The sequence below is a fragment of the Streptopelia decaocto genome, assembly GCF_964273445.1.
Source record: "Streptopelia decaocto genome assembly, chromosome: 7".
Taxonomy (NCBI): domain Eukaryota; kingdom Metazoa; phylum Chordata; class Aves; order Columbiformes; family Columbidae; genus Streptopelia; species Streptopelia decaocto.
In genome coordinates, this window is record NC_138661.1 from 61,852,233 (window position 1) to 61,875,539 (window position 23,307).

The 23,307-nt window shown below is 41.1% G+C and overlaps 1 protein-coding gene across 3 annotated transcripts in view; it reads left to right on the forward strand.

Moving 5' to 3' along the window:
• MPPED2 (metallophosphoesterase domain containing 2) overlaps window positions 1-23,307 on the forward strand; it is a 107,453-nt gene that overhangs the window by 1,703 nt on the left and 82,443 nt on the right. For 2 of the 3 annotated variants that reach the window (XM_082057894.1, XM_082057896.1), the window contains exon 2: window positions 3,343-3,586. In XM_082057894.1, the coding sequence (XP_081914020.1) occupies window positions 3,459-3,586 (128 nt within the window). In that variant the 5' untranslated portion in view covers window positions 3,343-3,458. Of the gene's footprint in view, window positions 1-2,276; window positions 2,314-3,342; window positions 3,587-23,307 lie in introns of those variants that run through there. The other variant, XM_082057895.1, reaches the window with a different exon arrangement.

Sequence of the window (23,307 nt, forward strand, 5' to 3'; positions counted from 1 at the left end):
TGACACCGCGAGAGCAGCCAGCAGGCAGAGCTCTGAAATTCAGATGAGGAAGGCGTAAATATTTTATTTGGGGGAAATGGGTTTTTCGCGTGCCTGTGTGTGCATGTGGAGCTCTCCGTGAACTGTAACGCTGCGTTTTCAAATGACTTATCCGCGCTTATTTCGTGGCAGTTTTTTTTTGACACGGTAGTAGCGTGCTGATTTAAAATGAGCTGCCCCTAAGTTTGTGTCAGCCCTTTGAGCAAAAAGTGCCGGTTTGTACCTGTAAAATCGAGCAGATGTGTACAGTAGCACATCTGTCTCGCTGTCGGTGCGTATCCACGCGGGAAAAGGATTGTTGCTCCCAGGATAACGGCTGTTTTTGAGATGCTAAAAGAAAGAAAATCTTCATTTAGGTTTTTAATATAGTCATTCTTACTTAAAAATGCCACATAAGACGTGGAAGATATTGCGCATTGTTTTACCTGACAGATGTGAGAAATCACGCAACTTTTATTCTTCTGGACTCACCTCCTGTGTGTGATCTTCAAAGAGTGATTGTAGTTGGAGAAAGAATTGTAGTGATTCAGAGTAGCCTTTTTTTTTTTTTAATCTTGGGCCTAAAATAAATGTTTTTAAAGTTTTGAAGTGTTCAGCTCCTTTTTGATATTTTCTTCAGAGAAGTTCGCAGTAAAGCAGGTAATAATTAGCTACGTCTGGTAGGTGAGCTGTCATAGTCTATAGAGCACTAAATGGAAATAAGAGAATACGCCAGCTTCAAATGTAATGTTTTTCCAGTCCAGCATTTGTTGTTGAATTTCATTTTAAAAGGATGCTTTGTTCGGCTTTCTCTTAATTTAAGCGTAGAGATTTATTCTTAAGATTAAAGATTGGAACAATGGGAAGCAATTGCAGCTTATATACTTATAATCTTACTGAAAGTCAACTTTTATGTATTTAATACAGCTATTCAAGTATCCTCTTATAATTTGTTTTATGTTAGTTAGTTGTAATTTCTTTCTGTAACATGGATTGTTATAAACCTTGTAAAAAATGCTTATTATCTTTATGTATAATTCACTCTTATAAACAAATTAGATTTTTTTCCATGAGTGAACTATAATATGAAATTTAATGTTCTGACCTTCCTTACTGAAAATAGCGTGATTTAGCTTTTTGGAAAGCCCGAATGTATTTTTGTTGTTGGTTTAACGTGTTGTTTTATATTGTAGCTTTTAATTACGAAAAAATAACATTAGACATATAATTTTCACACTGTTTAATTTATGCAGACGCTAAAGTTCTTGCTGTGTAAAAGAAGAACTTAGTTTTTTTCCCTGGGAGCTGTGATGGGTAGCATTCCTGTTAATGACAGTCATTTCTCTAACAGGAAGATGTTTTAATTTGTATTTACTTTTCAGTGCAGGGCAATTATGCTGCTCTGTGTTGCACGCTCTTTCTCGCAGCTCCCATCTCAAAAGAATTACAGTACTTGGAACAGGACTGCAATTTGAAGCAGGTGTTGTGTTTTACTGTTATGCAAAATAACCCTAAAATATAATTGTAAGGGAAATGAAGGAAACAGCTGCAAACTTGGTCTGGTAACCACTACATTACGATTCGTGAGGAGTTGTTGCACACGTCTTACATCACTTCTAACGCAGCAAAGAATTGGTTTAATCAAGCTCACCTTGCTGATTTTTTACTCCTGAAACTTGTGCTTTTTCTTACAATAGGGGATTAATGCAAAGACCAGGGTGTAACCTTAGTTATGGAGGTGTACTGTCTCACTAGTGAGTCAGTTTCTAAATGGGAATTTAAGGGGTTAGTTTCATCTTCATTCTTTTTTTTCCCTTCCAATAATAAAGAAGATGAAGGATAGAACACAATTACTGGAATGAAGGTTGCAGAATGTCTTAACCCAACTAACATATGGAAGCCTACATAGGCCTGAGGTTGTAAAATAGTAAAATAAATGGCCTATAGCAGGCCATCTGCCATTTGCAGGGCATTTTTATCGTGCTTCATGCCAAACTGGAAATTAGTCTTTGTATTAAAAATATATTTTGAATACAAATCAAAGATTCCAAATGTTTAACGTTACACATGGCAAACACATTTCTATCTGGGAGCTAAGAAAAGTCCAGGAATATCACACTGGGAAAATATTGCTAGTTTGATGCTTGGGGCTGAAGTCATTCTCTTTCCTATCTCTTTGTCTTCCCAGTAAGCGCTGATTTACTTTTGTAAAGTACACACCAGATATGACAAATCCACTATTGCGAGTGACAGCTAAAGGGGAGGATCAACTGATGCAAAGTGTCGTGATTTCGTGTAAGTCCTTGCAGCTGGGATGGCGTGCCCAGCCGAGGATCTACCTCATAAATAGTGCTTGTAGAGAGTTGCTCATCTTGAAAGTATTCTTGGAGCATCAGCTGATCAATTTTCACAAAGTCCCTCTGAAAGGAAGGCAGCTGAAGTATCCTCAGTGTATTGATTGAAGGAATTGAAGCTCAGATTCTGTGCAGGGAGCTCAGCAGAGATCAGGTTTGGGAAGTTTCTGGCTATTGGGGTTATGCTCATCTAGAATGCTTCTGGTCTTAATACAAAATATGTTTAAGAGCACTTTAAAGAAGTGAAAGATAGGGATGTAGAGAGGGAAGAGCATATTTCTTTCATCTTACGCAGAAATATTTATGTGTAAAATCGCACTTGAACCTGTCAGATAAATCATTACTGTCTGGTAATGAATCCAAACCAGTTTCATTGCTAGTGCACTGTAACGTGGATATTTTGTTAACATTGTCTAGATTCTATTCTAGCCTTTCTCTGGACAGATAAAAACTTGGGTTCAAAGGTATTTGGCCGTACCTTTTGCTATGCAATTGTAAATCTCCCTACTTTGCATCAGCTTTTCCTAAGTTTCTCTGATGTAACTTACTTTGTGAAGCTAAAACAAGGCCTCGAAAACAAGCGTGTGTATTTGTGGAAAGCCATTTGTCCTTCAGGAAACTGGGTCCACTTCTTAATTTTCATGGTTGCAATTAGCACGAGATGTTATGTGAAATAAAGACTGGTAAATGTGGAGTATTTAACCGGAGCTTTCAACGCTTTTTTTCCCAAAGAGAAAACCTTACATTAAGCATTCATGCCTTGGATGTATCTATTGATGTTGGTGTTAAACGATGAGGTAATTAAAAAAATTGTGAATAGCAGTGCTTAGAGAGTTAGGTGATGGGTTCATCAAAAAATATAGAAAAATATAATTGAATGGAAATGAGGAGAGGATAAAGTAATATGTCTGTATATGTTTCCATCTCCTTTGAGTTCACAGCCGGGTGTGCTGTCTTTCTGTCCTGGCAGAGGCCCGTGGAGTTGATGAGGAGCTGCTTGGCGTCGGGAGCTGCCGGGAACACGATGCCCAACCGCGCTCCTGGCCTTGGGAAGCTGTGAGCTGCTCATGTCCATAAGGAGGAAGGATGGCTCATGGAATTCCTTCACAAGGCAAAGTTACCATCACGGTGGACGAATACAGCTCCAACCCCACACAGGCGTTCACACACTACAACATCAATCAGAGCAGGTTCCAGCCTCCGCATGTGCACATGTGAGTATTCCCGGCGTTGCCTTTGTGTGTGTCTGCCTGGAACTGAGAACTGCTGTGGAAGGAGTGGGTTGAAAGCTGGAAAAATTGGTTAGTCGCATTAGCTACTAGGCAAAATGGTTATCACGTTTCTTAGGTGTTTGAGAAACCCTGCTCCATCATCTCCTGGAGGTAACTCCTTCCCAAGACTCACTGGGCTTTGGGAAACTTGCCCCAGCCATGACTAATAGGTACATTTTCTGAAACTTGTGTTGCTTGAGGGACCCATTGCTTGAAAATTTAAGCTCCCTTCCCCCAGCCCTTAACAATTCGGCTGCGAAATAGGCCTAATTGGGACTAATTGTGCCCCCTGATCACCGACTCCTTTGTCCCGGTGTGTGCTGCACGCTGCACTCCACTGCACAAAGGGGCTGCCCATCACCTCCTCCCAAGTAATACAAATTCTGCCATAAAACCAGGTCCCTGGGCTGAACTTAAACCAAGCAAAGCTTGGGCAGCGTGGAGCTTAAGGCTTCTCACCTCACCTTGTTATTCCTGGGGATCCTGTGACCCGCAGGATCATTCTGCTGCCCAGTACCGAGGCACAATGGTTTGTGTTAAGAGCTAAGTACCAGTTTTAACTCTGAACTTCCTTCCCATTGTTTAGTTAGGTTTGATCTTTATCTCTTATTTCTGTAAAGGTTCTTTTTTTTTTCTTTTAACATTACTAGACTAAAAAGCACGTGAAACTAAAACAAAGACGACATCTCTTGACCTCCTGCCTGCCATTGTTAGTCAGGATTTTGAACGATGCCACACTATTGAATTTGATAAGGATTTTGCATAATAAGGGGGGAGAAGTTGTATGGTGCTTCATTGCATTTTTGTTATGTAGAAGCCTGCCGGAAGAGTCACAATGTAGGAGTTCAGCACCTTCTAATAGGATTTCATGTGGTTACAATCTTCCTAAAAGCAACTTTAGGAAGGATGCTGGAGAGTGTCTGTCGTGCATGTGATTTGTCAAGGTGGAAAAAGTTTTCATTAATTACATTTGATTTGTTATTACAACGATCACGTAACTCTTCTCTTGGAAATATTTCCATTTCTTGAGTTACTTTTCAGGCTTTTATCAGCAAATTTCCGTTGCATGTTTTGCACTCCAGGCTGCACTTTTTAGCACAGGTTCTGTGCAGAGACTGATTCAGAACAAACAAAGACATTTAGAAAACGGTTTTAAAGAACCCCTTCTGTATTGACATCGATGTCAGTGAGGACTGATTTTAGGACCATCTAGGTGTGGCGTTCTACATTGTAAAAATTACTCATGCTTTATTTTGTAAACATTTTATACAGCTACATCCCTAATAATTTGTGTATCTCTTAAAAAGATATTGACATGACAGATATCTCAGAAGGTATTGTTTAGAGAAATTGTAGAATTGAAATAAATACTGAAACTATAAAGTACAATATAGGGATAGTATTTTAAAGAATTTTTAATGGAAATACTACAGCTTTCTTAATTTGGTTCTAAGGAAGGTTGTGGTGTACTGAAGGGGAGATCAACATTTAGAAGAAATGGAAGGGGTTTAGTCTCAGATTTAGGATGGAAGCAAAGAAAGCAATGTCGCAGTGCGGGAGGTGAGTTTAGGTGTAGGTCTGGATAGCGAATGATGTGTTTAGAAAACCGGTTGAGGAAAAAAATGACAGGATCCTACCAGGTATCTGGAATTGTGAATAGAGGAAAGCAAAGAACTGAAGATGGACAACGGCTCTGGGTTTGTGTGATGGGAAGCACCATAGAGTTATTTCTGAGCAGGAGAGACTAGAGCATGTAGTAGCTTCTGAGGGGCTCCTTACTTGTAATGGAAGGAATTTCTGAAAGACGATGTCATCAAGCAAGAAACCTGAGCAGAAAATTGGTAAAAGCAGTATTAACTAAGAAACTGTCATCTTTTTTTACCCTGTTGTATCTTTGCTAGTGCCATGTTGCTGCAGCTGCCAGGATCGTTTGATTTGATATTGCAGTCTGCTTTTCTTTTTTGCTATCTTAATGCATGTTTTTTTTTATTGAAAGGCAGCTTGAGGAGGTTTTATTCTCATGTGAAAAATGTATTTAAAAAAATAGTGGGATGATGAAAAATGAGTAAAGCAACACAGGAACTGAGCATTATGACACGTATGTGAATAGCAGGGCGATATATTGCTACAGGGTCCTGCTGCGTGCCATAAATCAGCGGCTGGGTGCAGCTTAAGGACAATGTTCTTTCCTAAAGGAAATTTTTCTAAAGTGCTTTCTTTGTGGATGTGCGTTTTCATGTGCAAAGAGGAGAGCTGGATTCTTGGTGTGTACTGAGACATTTCTGGTTCTAGTGTCCTTTGGGCTCGACTCTCAGAGTAAACAGGCAGTCAGTGGAACATCCTCAGTGTACACCTGGTTAAGGCACCACTGGTGTTGGTGCCTTTCGTGGGACACGTGTCCTGCGCTTTTTCGCTCACTTTAATTTTGTGCCTTTCACGTGACAGCGTCATATAGTTCAATCAGCAGGGGTACAGTTCTGTTTCATCGTCTTTATATGCATTTTTACCCAGCATTTTTGAGTGAATCAATTTACATGTACTCTCAGGTAAATAACCTTGTATTAAAGCTCTCTTTGCTTGGGCTGGCTGTGATAGCAGTTTTGTGTGTTACTTAGGTGTAGTATGAATTTTGAGTCAGTTTGTCCAGTCTTCGTGTTTTATTTCTCTACTAATTAATGTCTGAACAGGTGTTCTAAAGACAATTTTTACTGCACGGTTATTCTGGATAGAGGGATATCATATTAAATGAGTCATCTTGGAGCCGTGCTCCCCTCACGGCTTTCACTTATTTTCTGGAGATGTTATAAAATGTTTGTATTTGGGTGCTAAGCCACGTTTACTTTCACTTAGTTTTAATTAACTGCATCACCTTAGTTCCCTGCTTCAAAGGGCAGCTGCAAAATAATAATTATAATGTGCCTGCCTTTTTTGAGAAAAAGACACTTGTAAGGCTGTTTAGACCCTTGAGATGTTTGTTGTTTGAGGCTGTGGTCAGTGGTGCCCAGGACAGCAATGGCAGCAGCAGCAGGACACGGGATGGGGACAGGCAGGAGGAGCTCCAGGGGCTTCATCCTGTGAAACTGCAGCCTCCAAATAGAGAGGGTGAAAAAGATTTCTCCTATTGCAAGCAAACAGTAGGAAAAAAGTATAAATTGCTGAAGATAATTGAATTAATCATTTGATTAGGGTGTTCTCCCTTTTTTTATAAGGCTTATATATATATGTATATATATATATTTAACTCTTCAGCTTTATAGCAGCTACCACAGTGCTTAAACCATTCTTAAACCAGCCTTTAAACCATTTTAATTTAACAGGAATTACTAAGGCTCTGTTTTGGGGAGCCTTCCCATCTCATGCATTCTCTTTCCTCAGTCTAATGGAAAGGAACCGAAAAGAAAATGGGGCAAATCCAAATGGAACATGATTTACTTATGTTTGGGTACAACACGCCATTCACTTTCACAGGGTTAAAAAAAGGGGAGAGTGAAATAAACTTTGTGTATTTGTTGTGGAAAATGCCGGTTTGGACCGGCCCAGCTGGTGGGGGAGTTTTGTGGAGGTAAAACTACCTGTATCCTGAGCGGCTGCAGGCTGAGCCTCTTAGAGTTCATTACTCTCCTCTGGTCTCACCAGAATGACTTGGTGGATTTATTTCTTTTAAGGATACTTGGAGTACACGTTAAAACTTTGGTATGGTTTAAATTCCATAGTAGGGGAGTAAGAAAGATACAGGTTTCTGTGCCAGAGCAAAAGTCTTCTAAATGAGTTTATGCATACCTGGAGATACATTGAACAATCTGTAACTGTATAATTTTACTGCCTTTCCTGTACTGGAGGAATTCCCCATGTGAATATTCTTATTTTAAAACAGAGTATAAACAGTGTTTTATATTAGTAGAACTATATATGTATAGTTGGCTAAAGTATTTAAATGTATGACTATGTGTAAATGTGTGTATATAATCATAGTAATATAAGAATATAGCTGTATAATCATAGAAGAAAAACCTTTAAACTGTGATGAAACCTTAAATTGTTAAAACCTAGAGATCTTATTAGACTACTGACCTTGAGAAACAGAATCTTACTTTTTTTTTCTTGGAGAAACCATCCTACATTTAATAGGTTTTATGAAATCCCACTGAGATGAGTTGGAAATAAAGCATTTGTTTTGTAAAAACTTTGTTTCATAGAAGGTGTGTGATAAATACTTAAGAGGAGGGGAAAGGAGTTGGCATTAGTAGAATACGAACTCATTTGACGTTTACAGAATGGTGGGGCTTGTATATGTAATAATATTGGTTGAGAGAATAGAGAGATTCGGTCTTAAGCTAGTCGGCTGTACCTGGTGTGGCTTGGCAGGTTGTTTCACTTGATACTGATGTGACAGGCGCCCATAGTTTTGGTGGAAATTGTTGCTCTGTCCATTAATAACGCTTATAAAAGCGTACATAGCTCATGAGCACCTAAGTTCCTTATTTATTTTTCTAAATGAATTGAAAAAAACAACACTCCTTTAAACAATCAGGTCACATTTAAGCTCTAGTAGTGAAAATGTGAGTACATTGAACATTAAAACTCGAGTCCTGCCTTCGGACACGGGGACTTTTACTGGGGTCAGGGCTCACGGTGGGTCAGCTCACAGAGCTCGTGCAGGTTTGGTCTCCTGTCCCTCAGTGACACGGGTGGCTACGGAAACACAGCACTTCACAAACCGGCGCTGAAGGACAACAAACCAGTTTTTCTGAAGCTCCAGAGCAGCTGCCCTGGAGCAGCTGAGCTCTCCCTGCAGCATCCTGGGGATTCCAGCAGCAAGGAGCGGAGAAGACAGCTGGAGGTGAGAATCCTTACAGCTGTCCCAAATTAAACACGGGGCCATTAACTGATTGCGTTCGCTCATCCTTCTATTACAGAACAATGGAAGCTGAGCTGCAAAGGTGCTGATTTTAGTCTTCCTTAAGAAAACTCCTTGTTTTCATGTGGCTGTGTGAGTTAAGAGCTCTACCAATCTTAATGATTTTATGTTAAAAGTTACTTATTTTGCAAATATCTAAGCATAAGTTCTAAACTTAATTTTTACACATAAAATGAGAATAAAGACTTTTCCACAAGGATACATTTAGATTTAAAGCCTTTTGAGATGCTGGATTGGAGTATGGTGAAAGTGAAGTGTTAGTACGGTGGTAATATAAGGCTTGGGGTTTGCAATTTTGTAATTAAAACTCAAATTTAGGCCCCTTGTATTGTGTGTATGCACTGTAGTCATAATATGCTAAACTCTTTGGGAAAAATTATTAAGGTTCTGACCTCTCTTTTTGTTATTGGAAAAAGGAATAACGTCAGCCTACCTTTAAAAAAATGTAGTGATATCTGTGGAAGGCTGGTGCTGTAAAACTGCTAATATTATTGTTATTATTATAAATGTAGGGCAGGCTTAAAATAATTTTTTGTCACGGTCACCCTATTAGCTACACACCCAGATTGCCCTGTCCTAAGGTGTAAGGCAGGTCTGGTTTAAATTGGTGATAAACCCCTTTGCCTCTAGTGCTGTTGGGAACAGGCTGCCAGAGCAGTCTCCGTTCCTATCAAAATCAATCTGTCAATCAACCTCAGTGTGAGTTACCGGCCTCGTGTGATTACCAGGGGCTGTCTGTATGGAAAGCGGTGCCTGTAGGTTATTCGCAGGGCTGCGAGGGAGGGGGGAAGTTCTGGATGGACAGACAGACTTCAGCACCGAACGCACTGCTCCCCAGCTCCTTGTTCCTCTGCCACACGCTTTGCCACCCCCTCGGTAGCGTTGGCAGAGGCTGTGAGGCTGCTGTATTGATCATATCACTGACGTGGTCTGAGTTTTATGTCCATTTAGTGGTGTTTTTTTTCCCCAATGAGCTACTTTTGGTGACCTCTTTGTTGTAGCCTCACCAGTGGTGGGTGACAGGGGTGAGCTTATGGACCAGCCAATGGCCAACGGTAGGAGGAGATGGACATTTCTTTACCTTCTTCGTGGATGAAATCATGCTGTTAAAGCAACACCGTGGAGAGTCAGTCTGGCCCCCGTGGTAAATCCTGACAGGGAGAAAGAAAGAAAACAGGCTGTTTTTTATGCGTGTGTATGTTAATGTTCTTTTATGCTGTATTAATCATATAAAGACGACTTCAGTTGTAAAGGCCTGTTTCAGTAGCTGAGCTCTGTAAATGGAAATTTTCATTACATGATCTGATTCTGTGTTATAGTATTACCTGTGTAGTTCCTTTAGTGGTCAGTCATCCCGAGGGACACTTGGCTTAGGGTTTCGTGTCTATGTACAATATACGGTGTGTTCGTATCTTCTGGGAGGTGTGTGTTGGGATCTGACCAGGAATGTTTTCTGCAGCAGTAGTGTGGCAAAAAAGGTGGATATACCTTACAATCAGGATGTTGCACTGTCACTGAAAGATTGTCTTTTTTTTTGATATCAGAGTAGTAGAGACATTCTTGTGGAAGCAGCAGATTCTTGCTTTTGTGTAATGCTTGAAGGATGAGAGTGCAATCTATCCTGTGGAACAACTTCTAGAGCATAGATATCCAAACGTGGAGTTAACTCTACAAAATTTGCAGGCCCCACACTGGGAATGTCATCGTAGAGTTTTTGGCTTGTGGTTTTCTCCCAGTAGCAGAATGAGGCTGTTCCTCCTTGTGACGGATGGCTATTCCAAGCCCAAGCAAAGTCCTACACCTACCCACCACACATTTTCTCATTTTAATTTACAAATCTTTGTTAGAATATCTTATAGGACAAATAAGCAAAAGGAAAGCCTTGTAAACAATGCAGGTCTTAGGGGTCTATGTTATATGTTAAATTACTATATGCAGCTTACTTACGTTTGATGTAGAACTATTTCAGAAGTGCTGGTGGTGGACATTGATTTTGTACTGAATGTTGCAGTTATTTAGTTTACATTTCCAATCTTTAGCTACCAGAGGTGGCTTAATTTCCTAGTCAGTTGTCTAGCATGGGTATCCATGGAAAAATGTAGAAATGGAGATCCAGCATGTCTCCTTCCCAGAAGAGCATCTGATAGGTTTTGGCTTTCAATTCTTAAGATGTCCTGGCATAACTTGAGAAAACAAATGTGCTTAGGTATAACAGAAATACAGTGAGGCAGTGGATTGGGAAGTCTTCTCAGTCGTGCATGATAAAATCATTCACCTTTTAGTTCATGCCAGATTTTTCCCAGTCCTTATAAAGGATTCCAGCACGTTGTGAGTTTTTGTCCTTGAAGCGTTGTCTTATTGTTTCCAGTGGTTTGAATCATACCTGGCATATGTGTTGTAGTTTCATGGACTTCATCATGGTTGTTTCTGCTTGCAGGCGGCCTCATACTGGCCTTCTGATTTTTTTTTTTCTATAATGTTTGCATGCAGATAAGTGGAAAAAATAGAGGAAGGAGGTAACCGTGCTTGCAAATATGTCATAGAAGATATTTCAGGGGATATAAAGAGCTTGTTCTTTGCTGGTATTTGGAAATTCAGGTCTTGCCCACTTACTTTTGGTTTTGATGTGGGCCATTAAGATTGCAATTTTTAGGTCTTACATTGCAGAGGGTGAGTTTGGTGATATTGTGTGTGATTGATTTTAATTATAAAATGAGGAGGGTGTGGCCAAAGCGTGTGTGTTTAAAACGCTGAAATCAAACCAATTCTATCCTGTAGTAAATGTGACTAGACTTCATTGAATTATTATTTTGATGCCTTTTTCAAACAAGAAGACAGTGTATTATAATCTTATAGTGGTAACAGTACCAAGTGGTTAGAGCAGAAAATTACAAGTCCGGATTCCAAACAATAAATTTTAGGTACCTGGTATTGCAGTCACTTTATTTATTTCATGAAGAGTTGACCATAAAGCTTGACCTTAACCTCCATACACCTGGAGATTTCTCGCAGTGCTGTTTGTGTCCTGCAGGATCTGCTGTGTGAAGGTTGCCTGGAACAAGGTGCTGGTGGATCAGTGTTGCATCTCCCAGCTGGAGCTTTTGGGGTGGGAGCAGAGGAGATGGTTAGAGATCAAGTCAACATGTAATGCCCAAATACAGTCGTCCTCTTCATCACTCCGATGGATCAAGCCGATGTTATTTTTTCCCTTGTCTTGTAGATCAGAATGCTGTCAACAAGACTTTGCCTGTGTACGCTCCACTGCCAGCGAAACGCTTGCCCCTATTTTTATACATCCTATTTTATAATGGGCGCGTTGTCTAAATTTAAATCATCACATTGAGGGGAGAGACAAATAGGAAAATCCCAACTTTTTACCAGAATGTTTTTTTTAATGGTTATGCTGTGTGGTGTCTTGCAAGATTTGTTTTTGTTCCAGGTTGTATTTTGTATTTCCAGACCCTCTCTTCCCTGCATGCTGCTTGGTTTTAGTGATGCTGAGATTCCACTGGACGTTGACAAGGAAAAAACAATACCGCAGGCTTCCTCGCAGCAGAGTCCCCACTTACTGTACTGGGCATTAACTTATGTCCAGCACATTAGACTTAAAAGCACAAAGCCATTAAGTGTAGCGCTCCCTTCCCAGGAGGGCAGCAGATGGAGGGAGAATGGGGGAGGGCAGGAGAAAGGAGTGTGATAGAGGGACTTTATCTGATGTATTTGTGAGCCAGGAAACTCGCTATTTACCACGTTTACAATTTCTCTCGTGTAAGGAATTGAATGTAGTGACTGGGAGCATCAGGGTCAGCACATTACTCCTAAATGTTTAGCTATTTTATCAGTTTATGGGAAGGAAAAGGCGCTAGGCCAGTGTATCTTCCCTCGTGCTCCTTTCATACAGGGAGCACAAAGAAAAAAGTCATTACTTTTTAATTACTCTAGGCTTCTTTGTTTCTTAAAGCGCGTTCACTTTTGGCCAGCAGTGGGAATTACCCAAGGGTTGTTTTCTTTCCCATTAACAGTGGGACTGTAGTTTTGGGGAAAAATCAGTGTTTAGAATTAAAATTTCATGTGATCCAGCATATTTAATAAATAGGAGCCTTGTCCTGTACTTGTTAAACTCAGTGATTAGTGACACTCTTATTGATTCCACTGGGACAGGACCAGTCACTTAGAGATGCCAGATTAAGTGGCTTCCTCAGTTTTATCAACTATGATTCTTTTAGAGACTCCCTTTCTCTGGTTGTTAACAATGTATGTACAAGATTATGACAATTAACAGATATTAAAGAAGAGGGAAATTTCATCTTTATGGCTTATTTATTTTGCACATTTCATGTCAGCCAGACGTTAACTTTTCCTTGCTGGTAGAAAGGAGAAAATATATTAAAACTATATAAATACATAATTATACATTGAAATATATATAGAACTTGGATGTAATAATTTAAATTTCTTGAAATTTATATAAATAATTTAAATTACTTTTAAATAAATTGTTTTCATTTTGATTATATTTGTTTTGACATTAGTTTGATTTTTTCCATCATCTTTTGTTTTTAAACAACGATCTTTGCCACTTTGAAAGGAAGGCATGTTTATAAGAAGAACAAGTTTTATTCTGTCATTATTATACTGTACCTTGAAAATTTCCACTTTGCACGCTGCCTTTGGGCTACTGAGGGAACTTATGAGTCGCTGCAACTTCTTAGATCTTTTGGAGGTTATTTTAACTTTTTGCACAAAATTCTTAATTTTTCTGCTAGAAACATTGACTGTATAATGAGGCTGCACAGATCTAATACTGTAATATGTGCTGCTTTGAGAGTGCTGCTGTGTTAATGGAAGGATCACACATACTGTTCCTCTCAGAACCTGATACGTCATCTTGGCAACAGAATGAAGACCTTTAACTCTTGGAGTTTTCATCATTTGTTGTTAGTTGTCCATTACCATAAATTTTATGCCTTCAAGAAAACAAGTCATTTTTTAAATGTATGTAAGTAGAGTAGAGCCTTACTGTTCTCTGAGCTGGAGGAGAAAGGAAATCCTGGCATTGGTTTCAAGGAATTTAAATGGTCTGTGTTTGGGGGTTTTTGTTTTGTTTTCAGGCTCATTCATTTTAGATGTTATTAATACAGAGCATATTTTCCTGAAAAGAGTCTTTGCATTCAGTCAAGATTGTCAAGAGGAATATTAATTTAAGATGAAAATTAACTTTGGGTCTCCTGTCTTCATCAATAGTCTGTTCGTTCCATCATTTAATACTGTGATGTGCAAGAGTCACTGTTTTCAGTCAGTATTTCTCTGGGAAGGTTTTAAAACTGCATTCTACAGAATGGGAAAGACCTTTTATGAATCATTTTATTCAGTGCTATAGAGTTAGAAGTTGTAAAGTGAAACACGTAGAGTCAGGAAGTTGGTAGATGTTTTTTCTTTAATTAGTTAGTTCAAATTAAATGGGGGCCTATAAAATATTTGATACAAGAAGTGGCAATTTTCCGGCTATCTAGTTATAAAGAGGCAATACAATTTCTTTAGGGTCTAGACACTTGTCCAATAAATGTAAGAGGAATGTATTTGAGGTGACTAATACAGAATAAATGGAAGATGAAAAAGGGATAAATGATCTCACGTGCCCAGAAATAACCAGAGATAAGGTGTTGGCCTGAAGTATAGTTTGTAACACACCTTGCACCTGCAGCTGTATTTCACTTGTTAAGATCCTACCATCTGCATGTGTGTTTAAAGGCAATCTCGCTCTGGCATGCAGCGTAGCAGGAACACGGCACATCATTGCTGCAGCAGTAGTATCGGAGTCTGTCTTTCGGGTTTGTATGTGTTTTATTATTTCCCTAACAAAAGCTGGGTTAGATTTTGAGCTTGCAGGCTTGTGCCTTGTAGTTGTTCACCAGGGAATCGGGCAGTGCTGACCAAGAGGCTGCACGTTAACGTACTGAGGGAAGGTCATCTGAACCTTTCAGTGCTGTGCCCAGAACCCAGCGCTTAAAAGGCACTTTTTTTCCCTTTTTTTTTTTTCCATTCTTTACAATTTTTTCTTCTTTTGGGCTTAGTGTGCTTGCGAGCAGTGTCAGACAGTGCGCTGGGAACAAATTCTCTTTCTCCACGTGTGCACGCAGAGCTATTGTAGTTACTGCCAGAGCTTCCCTCATAAGTTCCCACAAATGACTCTCGTCTCTTACCTGTGGGGACTTCACGTGGAAGCGGGAGGGTCGATTAGTCTCTGCCACCATTCAAACCGGAGTTTCTTCAGAGAACACCAGTTGCCGTAGTGGTCTTTGTTGCATTAATGTCTTTATAGCAACTAAAGCGGAGTCCTTTGTGGTTTTTTTAAGGCACTAAACAGCTGTCAAGGGGTAGAATTTCTGTTTGTTTAGGGACAGATTAGACAGTGAGCTCTAAATGAAATATCGGGTGTCCTGCTATCTGCCCGGAGTCATCTAATCTTAAACAATATACTGTGTGTTCATAGGGCATGAACAGTGGTGGCAAGTATTTTCAAAGAATTTATGGATCTTTTTCATCTCTATTTTCCAAGCAGAAAAAGGCAGAGAGCTAAGTTAAAATGTTGACTCACTAGTGGTGTAATTTAAGTATATATGATATATCAGCTACAGCATATGGCTGCTGGGGTTGCCATCCCCAACGCTGTTGTTTTCGCACCCTCCTGAAGGCTGTTGTCCTGCAGAGAGGCAGTTGAATGGTGCTTGAAAACGTTCCTGAACTGCTGTAATTTGCACATCGGTGTATTAATCTAAATGAAAATCGGCTCCAGTTTACTTGAATACTTTGACTTGAAACAGGTGATAGTCAAGAACCATATTATGTAGGTTGCTATATATGGGGAGAAGTATTTCTTCCCAGAAAGGGTTAACAGGCTGCCCAGGGAAGTGGTGGAGTCATCATCCCTAGAGGGGTTTAAAAGATGTTTAGATGAGGTTCTCAGGGACATGGTTTAGTGCCAGAGTTAGGTTATGGTTGGACCTGATGATCTTGAGGGTCTCTTCCAACCAAGATAATTCTATGATTCTAAATGTTTATCTAACTTTTGTGGTCATTTTTGGTCCAGTACTCTGGAAGGCTTGTGTTACTGTACGTGTGACTACAGATGGATCCACCTGTGTTCTTTGAGCATGACGGAGCTGAGGTCTGTTCTCTGTGGACGTCATCTGTTTCACCCATTGTCCATTTGCAGCAGTCGTACGACAGGATCTCCAAGCTGTAGCAGGCGTTGTGGCGACTGCATTAGCTGCAACATGAGATTTCAGTGATGTTGGTTCAGTGGTTCTTGTGGATCTCATAACTGAAACAGCTTTTAAAAACAAGTGGGTATGGTATTAAAGCAGTGACTATGTAGGGCGTAGGAAAAAACATTCTGATGGGGTTACTGATGCTCCTGCCTGTGTTTTTGAAATAAAGTCTTCTGATCTGTTACACAGCTACACTTCTTTTTCCTCTGAGGAGCCTCAGACGTGTCTTCTGCAATGTGCGATACAGCTGCCAGTGACCTGGCAGCTTAATCAAGTTACGAGTTCAACTGTACAAATTAAAGAGAAACCTTATTCATTAACACCCGTGTATCTTTTGGTAATTAGTAAAGGTGGTATGGGTAATTACAAAAAAACCACTTGAAGGTAAATTGAGACATTTTAGTAGGTTTTTTCCTCCACTGTGAGAAGCTGACTTTGCAATGGCATGGGCGGACACCAGCCCACATGTGCAATTTAAATAGGTCTGGATTCTGCATTATAAGTATGCACTGGATGCAAGGGAGAAAACCAGCACATTCTCTCAGGATGCTGTTAGGGCCAAGCAGAATCTCATTAGGGACAACTTCAAAGATCAGTTCCCCAAGTCCATAAAAACAAGTGTAAATTATCTTCTGTGAGCCTGCTGTTAGCAGTTGCACTGTTACATTATGCATGATTCCAGACTGCACGTGGTATGAACAAACTGTGCTACGTTAGTGTGTTTCATTTTTATGCGAAACCTGGCAACTTTGCTATTTATTGGTGGTGTTTTGGTTAATATACTGTTTGACTTAAAATTTCCTACTAGTTGTTCGTAGTGACACAAGGTCCAAAAAGGACTTCTGAGGTTCTACTGTGCTTGTGTTTTTACAGAGGAACAGCATATAGACAGCTCCCTGCAGTGACAGCTTTACTTGCTTTCTCATTCTTTTGCTCCCTGCACTTAATAAGAAGGTGTCTGATTCTGACTCTCCTGGAGTGAATCTTGAAGGAGCTTTCTGTGATGCTGCTCTGCTGCACTTGACCTAAATGTTTATGAAAATGCTAAGAGGGTAGAACTTGTGCTTTCCGTGAGCTACTTACCCCATCACATACATATATATGTAAGGCCTGTTTGCAATTGTGACTGGGGAAATGTTTTGAAATAGCCAAGTGCGCGGAAGTTTCGTCACAAGTTTCAGTGGCATCAGGATTTTTGAGTGTCTCTTCATTATCCTTGCAGAAGGGGTAAGATGCTGTGGAGTATTTTCTAAAGCTGACCTATATTGCTAAAAAGGGCAAATTATCTTTTTAATTTTTTTTTCCCTAGTGGTATTTCTGCCTTTTTTTTAAAAAAAAAATTTGGCTTAATCACTGATGTAGCCAAGAGAAGAAAACATTGGCTTATCCACCTAGTCAAGGTTGACCACAGCCTTCAGGAGTGATGTTAAACTCCAGAACGGGTCAGCAATCTGGTTTGCACTGTGGTTTCACAAAGAGCTGCAACCTGGGGCTGCTTTAAGCTGCTCAAACTAACATCCCTTCAAACATCCACTGTGGTTTGAGAACTGGTTTAAGCCACTGCTTGTTAAGTTCATCATGACAATGAGTGTGTGAAGCTGTGGTTTTATGAGGGCTTTTATGCTCTGGGTTTTTTTTGGTTTATTTTTTTTGTGGAGGGGTGGTGTACTGCCAGTTCAAATAGGCCTCACTCCTTTGCTCTGCTGTTCTGCTCTCCCACATGTATCTGTGTTGTGTTTGTGACATATTGGGAATTCAGAATAAACCCTTGGAGTGAGAGGAAGAGAAACCGTAGCCCAGTTCAGTTCTCCAGGCTTTCTGACCATCTGTCCCTGCAGACAGTTGTACTGACACAACTGGGGAGACGGGAACCAGCGGCGAGAGGGACCGGGAGCAGAGGTTGGCGCTGGTGCTGAAGGTGAGGTTATCAAGCTGTGTACCTGCACTGATTAGTAGTGGCCTTGTGTCTAATGTATGGCTGACTCTGAAGTTTGTTTGGAGAAGTACTTCACAGCACAGATATGAAATTGTTGGTTTATGTGTCTCGTGGTGTTGAATGGTTTAGAGTTCAGTGTTCAGGTGAACTGCAAAGGTAGAATGAACCCACATGGGACTTAACAAGACTTAAACCCAAACAAACAAGACTTAAACAATTTCCCACCTCGTTCAAAGCTGCAAGAATAATCTGAGAGAATTTCTACATCCCAAAGGGCCTGAGTGCATCTGTGGCCATCAGTGGGGGTTTGACTTTCTGCAGGGCCAGAGTAATGCTTTAGATGCTGGAGGGTGCTGAGCCACCGACTGTCCTGATCTCTGGACCTTCCCTGGTGTGCTGGTTTGGCTGAAAATGAGTTAATTTTCTTCATGCAGTTAGAAACCTTTCTTTTTCATAGTTAGCATGGTCATTATTTGGACTTAGTTTGAGAACAAGAGGCAACACCCCAGCACAGTTAATGTTTTTAATTGCTCTGGTCTGAGAGCCAAGGATATTCTGAGCTCTGCCCACAGGTGTGAGGCATCAAGGAAGGGGGTCAGGGATGGGGCAGAGCTTGACTGACATCCAAACTGATCAATAAGAGTGTTACATCCCATTAGTGTCATGCTTCATATTTAAGGAGAGTCGCTCTTTTTGTCGGAGTTGGAGGAGTTCTGTTCGGGACGTTTAGTTCAGCTTTTTGCCATCTTGCAGAGGCCTCTGGGCCTTTCTGCCTTTTTTAATCCTTTTTTCTCTCTCTGGGATCAGCTGTTCAGGACCAGGTGCTGCTTCCTGGGACTGGCTGCTCAGTGTGGACGGAGTTTGTGCATAGTCTATTTATATATTATATATATATATATATATATATATTTATATATATGTATACTTACTAGTAGTGTATTAGTAATCTGTTATTTTATTAAACTGTGTTTATCCCAGTCCAAATGTCTCCCTTCCCTTTTGATTCTGTCCCCTATTTGAGGGGTGGGGAGGGGGTGAGCGAGTGGCTATTGTGGTTGTATTGCCAGCTCGGGTTAAACCACGACACCTGGTCCTGAGGCCCCTGGGAGCCACAGACAGCCCGTGTGGTCCCACTCCATCTGCGCTCACGGGCCGGGATGGATAAAGGATGCTCTTTGCCACGTGGAGCCTTGGACAAGATGTTCTGCCCTTGAAACCCCTTAATCCTCATTTAGAGCTCCTACCTGTGGCTCCCCTGGAAGAAAGGGCAGTTAGGCTGAACACAGGCCAAGTCTATTTTAGTGAAGTTTGCTAGTGTAGTTTTAATGTTAATCATGTTAACAGATCCACCTAATGAGGACACAGATTATGCTGGTAAAAAAGCTTATACTCTTTGACAGCATGCAGCCAGATGGAGAACAACTATGGAAGATAAAGTCTTGCTCCTTCCTGGGTTTGGCTTTTTTGTTTTGTTTCGTACATACCAGGTCTATTACTGTTATAAAAACATGGCAAAACTAATTTTCTCTAACTGACATCACTTTCTGGTGCAGAGTTGTCTGAATTTTAATGAAATTTAAAAATGTTAAGTTTTTTACTCTGGAAAACTCCCAGCTACTTCAGCTGCCTTTTTAAATCTAATGAGCCAAAAAGCCTCCTTTAATTTTTTTTTGCTGTGTTTAAAAAATGAAGGAATCAAAAAATCTGCATGGCATATATTTGTTTCTACATGTGTGTATGTATATACATACGTATAGAGTTGGTGCTTACCTGTTGCCCAGAGGGGATGTTTACATGCAGTAATATCTTTGCCATTCCCTGGAAGCTTTTGAAATTCTTTTGACTTCGATTTCAAAGCCTTTAAAACCCCGACACGGTCTGTTTTCTCGCTAAGGAGTGATCAGTTGCATTTAGTAGTTCAAGGCTGCGTTGGGAGGAAGCCTTCGTTTGACATCATTGTTTAGGTCTGGCTCTTTGTCTGACCACAGCGGAGGATGTTTGAAATGGCGATAAGAAGTGGCAGCGATAGCCGTGCTGCAGGGTTACTGGGAGGGCATGGAACAGCGTCTGGCCATTGGGCTTGAGGGGTCTGATTCGCAGTTGTAACGGGTGATTGAAATGTTCTTCTCGCGGAGTTGGCAGTTAACGTGGCATTCGTGTCAGCGTGTGTCCCTCGGGAAGAAACGAAGTGGTTGTAGGAAAACAAAAAAATAGAAGAAGCAAAATCTGTAAAACTGAGCAGAGCATAACTCTGTTTTTCATATACTGCGTGGTCACTTGCTGCTTTTAAAGTTCAAGTGAAGGCGTGAGGCCGTGGAAGGCTACAGTTTTGTATATAAAAATGGAGTAACAAAAAAGCGTGTCTGGTTGGGACTGAGATGCAGGGAAAGAAAGGTCTGAGGAAGGTTGTGGAATATAGTCCCTTAGCACCATAAAGAAGCTCCAGTCAGGGCTCTTGTGATCTTAATATATTAAGTTAATTGCTTTTCCATTTTTCTTTATTAGTTTTGTTTGTTTGCTTTTAATTTGTATGTTTAGGAAGTCTGTTTCCCAGCCAAGCCTAATACTATCTCTAACAAAAGCAGTCCTCTAGAAGTCAAAACATATGATGCAAGATCAAACTGTGTCTGGAAATAGAGAAAACTCATTAGACCAAGGAGTTTCTCATTCTTCACTTGCACTGGTGAGCTGAATCTGCCTGTGGAGGGGCTGCACGACTGGCAGGACTAGTCCAGATCAGCAGCGGCACTGCAACGAGTGGCAAGGTGGGCACAGGAGAGCAGCTGGGTCTAGGTCTAGGTCTAGGTCTGGGTCTAGGTGTGCACGGCTGTCCTGTGAATATTCCCTTCTAGGTTGTGATGCCTGAATTAGGTGTCTGGACTTGTATTAGTGGCTCAAGATGGTTGTTAGCGCAGTTGGGCTGTGAATGGGATTGGGAAGGGGTTTGACTGAAAATACACCTGGAAACGAGGAGTGGTTGGGAGTGGCTGTGACCAGCCAAGTGCTTGTAGGCTCCCAGTAGAGGTTCTGGGTTAGTGGGGAGGAAGAAGGCCTTTTCTCCTTTTATTCCTTTTTCCTGATGAGTACCCGTTAAATGGCTCATTGTTCACGTTTTACGGTCTGACTTTTAAGGAGGGCTGTGTTTGTGTTGGTGTATTTTACACTCTTAGCCTACAACAGTGGCCTTTACCAGATCTGTGAATGGGATGGATGGTAAAGGCTTCATAGTCTTCATAGTCTTCCTGATACGAGGTGTGATCTCCAGTGGGTCAGAGCTTGGTGCCACACTCATGAAAGAGAGATTCGCAGGCTGGGAACCATCACGGAAAATGCAGGAGGCAACAGGTCGTCATGGTTAAGTTTCCCCTGTTTGCTTAGTGGTATGGAAAATCACAGTATACTTTATGCAGTCAGCAGCATTTCCCTGCACTGAGTTCAAAACAGAAAAGCTTCTGTACATTGAATTATCCTCAGGGTGCAGCTTTGACATCTCGTTAAACTGCGGGCAGGCCATACTTCATGTCCCAGGGCTGAATTCCCTTGTTACCGTGCCGCAGTTGTCCCTCCACGTAGAACACGCTTGGACTGGAATTGCATTTTTGCCGTCGAGTCAGAGACCTTGTTAAATTCCTGGAAGGTTAGATTCCCTTCGGACAGCCGGCTTGTCCCCAGCAAGCACAGCCAGGCCTGGGGCTGCCGTACCAACACCTGGCAGGTCGCCTCGGACCGAGAAATAGTTCAATGGCAAGTCTATAATTCAGACTATTCTCTGGACATGGTTGTTGAGCAAAGGTCAAGGGCAGAGCGACTTACTGGATCGTGTTTGGGGTGTGTGTGCGCACAGAGGGAGAGCAGCTTGTAAGGAAGGGTATCGTGACACGGTGAATGTCATTTATCTACGTGGAAAAGCGATTGTCAACCGCTTTAATTAGCTGTTTTACAAAAAATATACACCTGTGCTTGTTCAGCTACATTTTATGGGCTGCTGTCTTGGTGACACACTAAAGGGGGTGCAGGTATCAAATCATAGCAACAGCAAGGTGCGAAATGGTCTTTGGGGAGATTGTGACGTTTCAGACAAAATGTCATTTGTGTGGGCGAGGTAAGCATAGCTCTTTGGAACTGCATGATTTTCTCTTCATGAGTTAAAGATCATCATTATTTAAAAAAATCTAACATATTACTTGACAAGGAGAGAAATAGATGTGATCCTTGTTACTATAGGTAATACCAGTGGAAAAAAAGCAAGTTCTAGAGATTTCTTATGCAAAAGTAGGTGCTACTGGGAAGCCTCTGAGTGTGTTGCCATTTGGTTTCTACAGCCGCCTGCAGACAAAGCCATTCCTGAGGACAAGTTTAGAGCAGTTGATTTCCCAGAAGGCAGATTGACCAGAGCCCCTTAATTCTAGAAAAAGCCACTTCTGCCCTTTAAAGGGGTGTAGTCTCAAGTCTTCCCAGTCTGCAGAAGATAAAGGAGCTCCAGGTTTTCTAGGCCCAAGTAAACCAGCAGAGTAGAACTAGATGGAATAATCAATTGCAGAAGGGATTTCTGGAACAGACTGAAGGATCTTGCCAGTTTTGCCCTTCAGGGCAGTATTAGTTATGAAACAGTCTGTAAGCCTGTTCTTGATTGCCAAAAAGTTTAGAGGGAGGAAGGAGGGGAAAGGTTGCAGGAAATTAGTCACTTTAGCCAAAGAGCTGAGAATCTTAACTGCTAATTTTGTTTAATGTAGATGACTGTTTGTCGAGGGTTTAGATTGCGGGGTGACAATAAAACCCTGGCAGATGTATTGTTAACATCCTCTCCCTCTCCCCACTTCCCACTCAGGCCAGGCGATCGGGAGGGAATGAAGGACAGAGAGAAGAGAGGTGGAAAAATTAGACATGTTTTACTAATGCTACTAATAAGAATAGAGAAAATAATACAAAATATACAAAACCAATCTTGAAAGTCTCAGCAACTGCAGAGCCGGCACCCAAAGTCCTGGACTGGACTCTGCAGCCAACCGGAGCTGGATTCAGTCTCTCACTAGGCCTCAGTTCGCAGGGACGACTAGCAAGGTCCTCTCCTAATGTCGGCCATAGCAAAAAAGGGAAAAAAGGGACGAGATCCTCATGATCTCCCACTTTTATATGAAGTATTCACATGAATGGAATGTTATACATAGTTGGTCAGTTTCTTGGTCACCTGTTTCTTGTTGCCCCTCTCGCGAGATGTCCATCCATGCTTATCAATAACCTCACATTCCATTGCTGTGTTTACCAAAACATGTATCTGGTTCTCCAGGAAAATGCAGCTAATATGAAGCTTTAGCTGACAGGCAAATTCACTAAAAGAGAAACTTGCTTTTTAACAAAACCAGGACACTGTTAAAGAATCGGGGTGAACAAACTAGTTTCACTCAGCTCACATTCCTGGATGCGAAATCCTGGAGATTTCAGTGGCAATGCCAGAACGCAGAAATGGAGAGAAAACCTAAAAACAAACGGATCCAGACATGAAGGAATTTGCGGTTCCCCATAGCGTTGCTGAGCTGTT